Source organism: Solanum lycopersicum, chromosome 12 (assembly GCF_036512215.1).
Source record: "Solanum lycopersicum chromosome 12, SLM_r2.1".
In the NCBI taxonomy this organism is placed as follows: domain Eukaryota; kingdom Viridiplantae; phylum Streptophyta; class Magnoliopsida; order Solanales; family Solanaceae; genus Solanum; species Solanum lycopersicum.
Genome location: NC_090811.1, coordinates 49,179,773 through 49,190,413, shown reverse-complemented (window position 1 = coordinate 49,190,413; position 10,641 = coordinate 49,179,773). Strand labels below are relative to the sequence as shown.

Here is a 10,641-nt window from a genome sequence, read left to right as displayed (position 1 = left end):
TATATGCCATGTTTAAATAATATTATATTTATAAAATTTAAAAATACATCTAAATTCTAAATACTGACAGTAAAAACTGTAGCCAAACACAATTTCAATTTTAAAATTTCAAATATTTTTTTTAAAAAAAATTCATTACCAAAATGCTAAAGAAAAAAAGGAAAAGAAAAAAAGAGGAGCTACAAATGTAAAGTAAAGTTGGGCCTAATTAGTCCATTGGAATAGGTCAACTTAATCGAAGTTCAACCCAAGCCCAAATAATTGAACCCAAATTCACTCATCATCTCACTCAAATCCCTATCACTACAAAAAACAATTGGAGAGAAAGAAGAAGAATTATCTTGACAGAAAAAATGGGGAGGAAGAATGGAGTACAGTTCGATGAAGGAGCACCCGATGATTTCGACCAGAATAACCCGTACAAGGATCCGGTAGCTTTCTTAGAGATGCGGGAGCATTTGGTGAGGGAGAAGTGGATCGACATTGAAAAAGCCAAGATCCTCCGTGAAAAGCTCCGTTGGTGCTACCGTATCGAAGGTGTTAACCATCTTCAGAAGTGCCGCCACCTTGTTCAGCAGTATCTTGATGCAACCCGTGGTATTGGGTGGGGCAAGGACCTTCGTCCTCCCTTTATGCATGGTCTCGCCCTTTGCTCATTTATTACTTCTTTGAGATTCAAAGGTTTTTTTTTTGGTTTCTGAATCTTATGTATTCTTTTGATTGCAGGGCCTAAGGTGGTTGAAGCTGTTGAGTCCGAATGATTCTGCTATCTTAGGTATTTCTGATCTTGCTCTTTTATTAGATTGGAATTATCATCAATTTCAGCTTATATGAGTCTATTTGAGACAATTTCATTAATTATAGTCTAACCTAGAAATAGGAACTTCAATGGAGGAATCTGGGGCTCTCCAGAGAGTTTGGTCAAAATCTAGAATCGTGAAATGTGAGGTGGGAGTCCACTTAATAATATGGCCAATCTATAACTAGTCAGACTAGAAGATTCAAAAATATGATTTGCGCTATCTTCAAATCCATGGCCAGTATGAATCTGTAAACTGGAAATATCTTAACTGACTTAAAACACGTGACATGCTATTATTGATACTTTTGGGTTATGTATCATAATAGTTATAATTCACTATGCATACCTCATGAGTCATGGGTGACTCTATTTTACAATCTCTTGTGAACATTGAAGCACAATAGATTAAGGATTACATTTACTATAGTCTGGCACTACCCGCATTGTAGATGCTAACACAACAGTCTGATCCTAACTTGATGATTGAGGTATCTTTTTCCTGTTTGTCCATTCCGAGAGTCTGAAGCCATCTCGATCAGCTAAGAGGGATGCTAGCACGTAATGAATCTAAAGCTACACAAGAACAAGCCATATCTGCTTCTTCTTGTGATATGGTCAACTCTTTTACGGTAGCATATCTCATCTGAGATCTTGCAACCTTCTTCCCAAAAACTCTTCTAGGCTTAGGCATGCAGCTTAATATATAGCATGTGATGTACTTCATAATCTTGTATAAGAATCATACATCAACTGTATTTTACTCAAAGCTAGTCAGTCTTGCTTCAATTTTAAACAGGCTCATCAAAGTACATGTGCACTGTCATAAACACTATAAACTATTAGCATAACTCATGATAGCTGCTCAAGATAAAGTACGCATTTACATAATCTTCACATCTTGCGCTTATATGTGAAGAGCATACATATACCACAACTCTGGAAATATAGAACAATAATTCATTCTAAAACATGCATAACTCAATTTTATATCATGCATTTTGATATAAAATCAGTTACGAGACAGATTATAGCTTAACTTCAATCCCCGTTGGGCTTGACTCTGATTGATTCAACTAGGGGAAATCATCTTTAATGAATGATCTAGGAACCAAAGAATCGAAACTTCAATCAGAGTTGACTCGCCTCCAATTGACTCAACAAGGGAAAATATTTATTGATCTATGATCAAACAAACTGTCAAATTGGTCACCTGTTATAATCCATGCTTTAGCATTTCAATCTATATCTCAAGATTCCTGTATTTACAGTTATGCCAGCTCTAACATTCTTTCAATGGCGAGTAGATGAAATCTACCTCAAAACTCTAAGAATAGCAGTTGACTTACCATAGGGCACATGAAGTCCTTAATTCTTGCCTTTGGGCTTAGGAAATCACCATTAAGTAATGGGTTTCTTAAATCTTCCATTTATAGTGATTGTTCCTTGCCAGTGACACATTGCAATGGCTTAGAATGAATCAGGACATAGCTTTCCACGATATAAAGTATTTAAAAAGATATCAAAATTCCCTTAAAGATTCCATGAATCTGGTGCATCTACCAGTATGCTGTGGATCCTTCAGGCTTTTGACGTTTTCATAGGTTAATTGAGAAAGGATAAACTTAACAGAGTAAAACTTTTTCAAATGCACTAGATTTCTCTTGCTCTCCTTAATCTTTTGGCTCCATCACATTTGTTTTTTCAACTCTTTTGTCATAACTTAAACTCAATATAACAAGTTTAATCCATGCATAAAATCCAAGTCACAACATGTTAAGGAGTCGGGGTATTTTTGTTGATTCTGTTTTTTTCTGTGTTTTTTTTATATACAGCTATTGGAACTCAAAGTTGTTCAAATTTTCATCCGGATTTTTGCAAATAAATCTAAAGAAACTAGCTGGAATACAAGTTTGACCTTGGTCACTTTGATTGTTTACTTATCTGTCCCATGATAGCCCACCTACAATAATTCCCTTGAAATAAAACAAAAATGAGGGGTAAGCAACAACCACAAAAAAGCACAAGAAATACATTTGACAATGTAGGTTAAAATTCCAAAATGCAGTTGAATAGAGGTGAAACTTTCGAGATGAACTCTTTCCCTCCTGAATCTTCCTCTTCTTTTATCTAGGAAAGTTATATTAGTGTACAACTCCACTGTCAGTTGAAATCCTTTTTACCTTCTTGACACCTTTCACACCCCTGGCCAGAAAACATCAAGTTTGGCCTGACGAATTGGAACAGTTGTTTAACTGGCTACACTTCTGATAATTGAGTGATTTTTCACAAAAGCTTTGGGTATTCTCTAGAAAATTGCTGTCATCTCCACAGACTGACTTATACAGATGGTTAGGAGCAAAACTAGAAGGGAGGTAGCACTTCTAAATTTTGATAACAGTTTTTTTCTTTTAATTCACCATATTTTCAGGTTAGTTTGGTCCTTGTATTGTAGTGCATAAAACATTGAACCTTCCGCTTAAGGTGAATTTCATCCATTTAGTGAAGGCAATCAGCCAAATTACATGAGAAGTTCCACATTTGGCTTCCACCTCCATCCTCTTCCTTTGATATGGTCTATGCCATCATATCCCTCTTATACACTCTGATCTTTCCTAAAACACCTAAGAGCAACTGCCTTTCTGGATAGTTCACAGAGAGTTGAGTAGGGATTCATAAAGAAGCGAAGTGACGTATTTGAATGAGATGTAGGTGTTTGAGGATATATGCATGAAAGAGGGACAAAGGACCTTAAAAGATTGAGCTTTCAAGTATCCCATCGAAATTTGTTGATTATACTAGATGAAGGACTAAAATAGCTCCTCTTACAAATTGCAGATCTGATATAGTACATGTAATAACACAGGAATTGAGATTCTGTCAAAGAGGACTTGAGGTGTCACTAAACTTAGAAATATGAATAGAGCCATAAAAGAATTACAATATCTTTCTGATTCCATCAATAGGTTCCTTAAGACTTCATATCACCATTCTGAGTCATTTTAAGAAATAATGTTATACAATTGCAATTGTGATGGCTTCTTTTTGCAACAACAATGCAATAGTAATGGCAAAGCATGATTCACTAGTTATGTACTGCTATTAGGGAGAAAAAGGATGAGCTTTTATTAAATAAAAAAAAAGTAGCAGGGATGAAAGAGGCTTGCTGGAGAGGAAGTAACATTAGAACATACATGGATATTTCATTTGTATAATTACGGAATAAAAAATTAAATAATGTAGTATGTTATGTTTCATGTCCACGTGAATTTTTAAACCTTACTTAAAGTCTGAAACTAGATTTAGAGTGTGTTTGGTATGAACCAATTTTCTCATGTTTGATTGGGACAAAAGTCATGGAAAATATTTTCCATATCAACTCATTTTCCTCAAAATTAAGGAAAATGACTTCCCTTCAAAAATTAAGCAAAACATTTTTCAAAACTCTTCTCCAACTTCAAATTACATTTTTTTTGGCAAAAACATCAATTTTAAAAATATTTTCAATTTCAAAATATATTTTTTTCACCCGATCCCTGACCCCCCATCCCACCCTCCCACCACTGGCCAGCCCCCCACCCCACCCCCACCCCTCCCAGAAAAATTTGAGTTTGTTTTTTAAATATTTTTATTTTAAAACTCCTCCCTCCCCCCGCCAGCCCCCCTACCCACCCCCATACCAGCCCCCCCCCCAAAAAAAAATTTATTTTTAAAAAATATTTTCAACTTTAAAATTTTATTTTTTAACCTAACCCCTTCCCCCCCCCCCCCCCCCCCGCCGCCAGCCCCCCACCACACCCCAAAAAAATTGTTTCTAAAAAATATTTTCAATTTCATAAATTATTTTCTACTCTAGTAAAAATAAAAGATGTTTCTCAAAAAACATTTTCCATTCATAAATCAAACACAAAATCATTTCTAGAAAATATTTTCTACTCACCAACCAAACATGAGAAAATAAGTCCAAAATCTACTTGTTTTCCAGGAAAACATTTTCCTTCATTCCAAATACACCCTTAAAGGAGAAAGTAAATGACAGCAACATGACCATAGGCTTGCATCATTAAGAAACCTGAGGCTTTATGAAGGTTTGATTGAGAGTTCACCAAATTTGACCATGGGTTTTACCAACATTGATTATAAGTTGATTGCCATTAGAGTTTCTAGGATGATTCAAGCATGGTTCCACACACTCTGCCAGCTTCATGACTCATTTGGTCATGTTAGGAATTTTATTATTTTTTAGTAATTTGACTTGGGCTGGAACCCATCATTTAGCTAGTTTTACGTTGAGGTGATGTAAGATTTGCGGAGTTTTTGATGAATCATTGATGGAGAACTCTCTTGAGAGAGAATGCCTTTTCGGGAATATCTTTATCCTCTTCAGTTGAACCTTTTTTGGATTCATCTAGTAAGTGTTCATGTATGAGTTCAATTTTTCTTCTTATTTGGATTGATTTTGTGTAACTGGATTACTAATTAGTAGGTTTAAGTATATATTACTTGGCTTGACTAATTAGCGAATTGCTTCTTTTATTCTATTTTGTCCAATATTTCTTATTCTATATCTATCTTCTCATCTTTTTCTAGTTTTTAATTTCCTTGTGTCAATGTCGTTTGGTAAATATCTTTCTTTCATACTGTATGCTGGTGAGGTGGAGTAAATAGTCTTGTGGAACAAAATCAAGAAGTTGGGCTTCTTCTTTCCTTATTTTATTGAACCAAACATGTTCTCGGATAGAATGGTTTCTCCACAATCTGCTAGTTAATGACTAAAAGTCAGTTGGCAAGTTGATGTGGGCTCTACAAAAAAGAATAAGTCTATTTGTTTGTCCAGTGAAACTATATTTCAAAATTAATCTATGCAAGTTGAATAGTGATAACAAATTGCTTTGAGCTCTCAAAAATGTATAGTTCGGGCAAAGAATTGCAACTAAAAGTTCATATTGTAGGTCTGTTTTTATGTTGTATATTTGAGTGATCCATGTTTTGGTACACAATTCTTATGCAAGTTCTTGACTTTGCAATATATCCTGGGTTTTGTCGTACATATATAATTGTGTTCCCCTAAAGTGCGTCATTTCTCCTTTTTGCAGATTTGTATTTCCAGCTGAAAGTATAAACTTCAGAGGTTGTTGGGCTTAACAACTAGTGAATTTCAATGTATCACTGCTTCTGTTATTCACTGCTTAAGACCTGATTTTTAGTTTCCTGTCGTGTGAAAAACGAAATCGGTTTGCAATGGCTTTAACTTCAGCCTCGTACTTTTTTTTTTCTGAGGGAAACTGTATTTCATAGTGGAAATAAAGAAAAAACTCAGTGTCTTCCTTATTGGTGTCCTAGTCTTTGTTTTATGCTTTCTCTATCTTGCGTGTAGTGTTGGTCATTAGTCATGATTAGAGGCTGGTATTTTTGTATTCTGTGTTGTAATATTGGAAGCTCTTGAGAAAATTAGCACACTTTTTCTGTGTTAATTTTGATCTAACTTGTTTTTTATCGACTGATATTCGCTCGATCAGTTTTCCACTCCTTGGCAGAATTTTCTGAAAAGTTTGCCACTCAGGTGCAATACTAATTTATGGAACGATAGTATGTTTAGGTGTAAGCGCAGCAGCACAATTGTCCAAGTTATACGCTTAGTGCATCATTACAGAAGTTTTAAGTTTATCTATCTAGATTTGTTTGGATCAATTATAAGAATACGGGTGTACATGACTGGATTGGTTCAGGGTTTTCAAATGAGTTTAAATTCTATCCACTGTCAGTGTATAGAAGGGTCAAAAATATTCTCTAACTTTGATTTATTGTTTAAATTTATCCTCGCCATCGAAAGGAAGTTCATTTTATCCCTCGTTACTAATTTCATTAAATTTATCTCTCGTTACTAATTTCATTAAATTTATCCCTTATTAGATGGATTGATTCAAAATGACCTGTTTTTTTTTTAAAAAAAAAAATCTTATTCTTTATTTTAACCCAATAAGCCATCCCATTTAAAGTAATCCTGTAGACAATAAAATTCGTGTTGAGAAAACAATAATCAAGAACGAAAGATTATAGCAACAATCGATTTATTATTTCAAGTGCGAGTGTTACAATCTCTATGATTCCTCTGAATTCGTCTTTTCAAATATAATTCAAGGGCTTTGAAGCTTGATCTTGAACTTGGATTTATCTTTATCTTGATCGTGATTTCTATCTTGCTCTTGGACTTGAACTTGACTTGGACTTGAACTTTATTCTTGATTTTGACTTTCTAGTTGAATTCAAGGGCTTGGAGCTTGGTGTTGAATCTGGTGGTCTTGATCTTGATCGTTCTTAAATTTGATCTTGACTTCTTCAAATGTTGAACTTGAATACTTGAATCTTTTAATTCTTAAACTTGTAGAGAAATTTATGGCTTTTGATCCACGAGTTTTCTCTAAATTCTTGTTTAGAATTCTTGGTCCTCTTTTTCTGAATTATGAGATCCATATTTATAATTTTAGAATAGAGAAGTTGCGATTGGAACAAGACTCCCTTCGGTCAATCAGATTTAAATGAAATATCATAAGGATTTTATGTAGCGGGCTTTAATTAAGTTTATATCTATTAAATTAAATAATTAAATCAATTATATTAATCCATAATATTTATTTGGACTAATATATTCATTAATTTAATAAAATTCAAACAGCTTTATAAATTTATCTTTAATAAATTTTAAGTGACTACAAACCCAACCCCGTTCTCCCAAATACCCCTTAACCCATTTACCCATTCTCCCAAATTTTCTTCATTCTCTCCCGCAGAAGCATAGACTGAAAACTCACAAATCGTCTAGAGGAAGATTGGCTAAGACATCAATTGTTCCTGTAAATTGGTTGTTCCGTAAATACCTTCATACTTCAACATGTAAACTTCACCACTAAAAGACTCAACCAATTGTCTACAAAGATGAAGTAGAAAATTTTATTATCTCACATTTTGTTCATACTAGTCAGTGCCTTGAAGCTTTGAGGAAGATCACCCTTCTGAAGCGTACATATTAATGAATCAAAAACTATGAGACAAAGAATGATTAACTAGTCATTTAGAGGTTTCTAAGACTTGACTAAAGAATATCTCGAAATATATACAACTTAGTTAACTTAACTGGGATAGCCAGATAAGTTTACAAATTACAACAAGGATCAGATACATGATATTGACTTTGTTTTCCCAAAACAACAACTCAGATGGGAGAAGGAAAGGTAATACTAATGAAGTAAGAATGACATGTTTTACTAATAACACCTCACATATGAGTTATGACCACAACATTTATTATTATTAAAACACTCAAGAAATGGCATGAGTGGAAGATAGGGGCTTACAATGTATCAAGAGAAGATAGAGAGTCGAATGCGACAGTCATTTGTTCTTGAATTTGATTATGATTGACATTTCTACAGCCACATAAAAATATTAAAGTCATTGAAAAGCTTAACCTTAAACCAAAAGCTTATTGCTGGAAAGCAAATTGCAGTCAAATTCAAACATTTTACATACAAGTATCGGAGAAAAGTCATCTGCGAAATGGAATATGGAAGGGTACAATTAAAAAGCAACAAGGTTTCTGCATTGCAAGGGAAGGTTTAAGAAAGATAGGTGGAAAATCGCATTGAGGGAGAGAATGAAGGAAATTTGGGAGAATGGGTAAATGAGTTAAGGTTATTTGGGAGAATGGGGTCAGGTTATTTTAAATAGGACGAATTGTTGAGTTAAAATAAGGAATAGGTTTTTTTTTTTTTTAAAAAAAATCGAATCAATTTGGGTCAATTCGTCTAATGAGGGGTAAATTTGGTGAAATTAGTAACGGAATGGGTAAAAGTAACTTCATTTTAACGGCGAGGATAATTTTAACAATAAATCAAAGTTAGAGGGTATTTTTGACCCTTTTCCCTACTTTTTTTTTACACTAACACATACTTTTAAGGCAAGTCCTTTTTTTATGAGTTTAAATTTTATGCTCTGTCGGTGTATACTTTTTTTACACTAACACATACTTTTAAGACAAGTTTCTTTTTTTTATTAATATTTTTCTTTTATAAAATAAAAGTATCAAATATAGTAATATAAGGTAATTAGGATTCTACCTTTATTTTACCCATTTGTTTAAGATTCTCTTTCTTTGCTAAATAAGATTATCAACTTTTATAGAAGTAAATGCGCATAAAGCTTGATATACAGAGCTTCAAGACTCTGGAGAGGAAAGTATCTAGAGTTTGGTTGTTAGTTTTCCTTTCCCTAGAAAATAATTTTAGCTTCTAAAGTACAATTTTTGTTCAAAAGCTTATTTTTAAGTTTACTCCCGGCATAATTATCATTTTAACTCAAGTTTAGAGCTTTAAATTGATTTGTGTTTATTTACTCATATGACTATTGCAATTGTGATCCTCTGTTTCTATTTATCAAATAGATGGCATTATGATTTTTCATCTACATTTGCTAACATAAAATTTTCAAAAGTAAATTTTTTTCCACTTTAATATTTATTAAAAAAAATTCCACTTTAATATTTAATGTAAAAAAAAATTTACTTGTGAAAATTTTATGATAGAAAATGTAGATGAAAAATCATAATATCATCTATTTGATAAAGAAAAACAGAGGATCACAATTGCAAAAATCATATGAGTAAATAAACACGCAAATCAATAATTTAAAGCTCAAAACTTGAGTTGAAATGATAATTGTGTCGGGAGTAAACTTAAAAATAAACTTTTGAACAAAAATTATACTTTAAAGTTAAAATGATTTTCTAGGGAAAAGAAAAGTAACAACCAAACTCTAGATACTTGCCTCTCTATGAGTCTTGAAGCTCTATATGTCAAGCTTAATACTCATTAAATTCTGTAAAAGTTGATAATTTTATTTAGTAAAGAAAGAGAATCTTAAACAAATGGGTAAAATAAAAGTAGAATCCTAATTACCTTATATTACTGTATTTGATACTTTTATTTTATAAAAGAAAATTATTAATAATAAAAAGAAACTTGCCTTAAAAGTATGTATTAGTGTAAAAAAAAATATACACTGACAGAGCATAAAAGTTAAACTCGTTTCAAATATCAAATAAAATTATTTGAGTCAAAATTTTAAATTTATAAATCAAATCAAACTAAATTGAATTACAAACACATAATTTTTTTTCTGAACAGAGATAAACACATAATTAACTTGTCTTCCAAATACTTTTTAGTCCAATCAGAATACAACTATATAAGGTGTTTCTTTAAAAAATAACAAAAAATATGAGATAAGTGATAGACACTAAAATATTCAATAAAGAACAACAGTGAAATCGTATATATAAATCAAATTGATAGGTCATAATGAAAATGATTATAAATTTAAAGTACTAAATAATGCTAAAATAAGTTTATTAAGTACTAATTACATCATTAAGCATTAAAGAAAAATTAAAATTATGCTTAATATTTGAATGTCTGGATTGAAGAGTCAAAAGCTCCACAAAAGAACACCTTCCTTCAATATATAAATATTTTTTTTTGTATATAGTAAATATAGTTGAAGTTCTTTGTCTCAACTCTCTCTTTCACTACAACACTATATTCAATATAAACACTATAAAATACTACTCATCTTTTTCACTTTATATTTTCTTGTACTTCTCGATCTTGTTTTTTCTTCTATCACAATGCAAAGGAAGACCACCCCATTTATAGGTAATGAATTTTTCCTTGCAATGAATAAGAAAATAGTGGATAATAAATTTACCAATCGAATGGCTCAAACGTTACATAAGTCACATGACATAAAGATTGAATAATGGATGAAGTAAAGAGTTGGTGGTTACA

At 32.3% G+C, this 10,641-nt stretch overlaps 1 protein-coding gene across 1 annotated transcript; it reads left to right on the top strand.

Annotated features, from left to right (window-relative positions):
* Positions 1 to 216: 216 nt before the first annotated feature.
* LOC101259414 (NADH dehydrogenase [ubiquinone] 1 beta subcomplex subunit 10-A) lies at positions 217 to 6,284 on the top strand. Its single transcript, XM_004252190.5, has 3 exons — positions 217 to 639; positions 727 to 775; positions 5,896 to 6,284. Exons 1-2 carry the CDS (start codon positions 354 to 356, stop codon positions 759 to 761), a joined length of 321 nt encoding a protein of 106 aa, XP_004252238.1. The 5' UTR covers positions 217 to 353; the 3' UTR covers positions 762 to 775; positions 5,896 to 6,284.
* The last annotated feature ends 4,357 nt before the right edge of the window (positions 6,285 to 10,641 follow it).

Excerpts from the sequence above, each read along its gene's own strand:
- LOC101259414 (XM_004252190.5), top strand. The coding sequence starts at position 354 with ATGGGGAGGAAGAATGGAGTACAGTTCGATGAAGGAGCACCCGATGAT. Across the intron at positions 640-726 it reads TCGTCCTCCCTTTATGCATG|GGCCTAAGGTGGTTGAAGCT; the intron begins GTCTCGCCCTTT and ends TTTTGATTGCAG.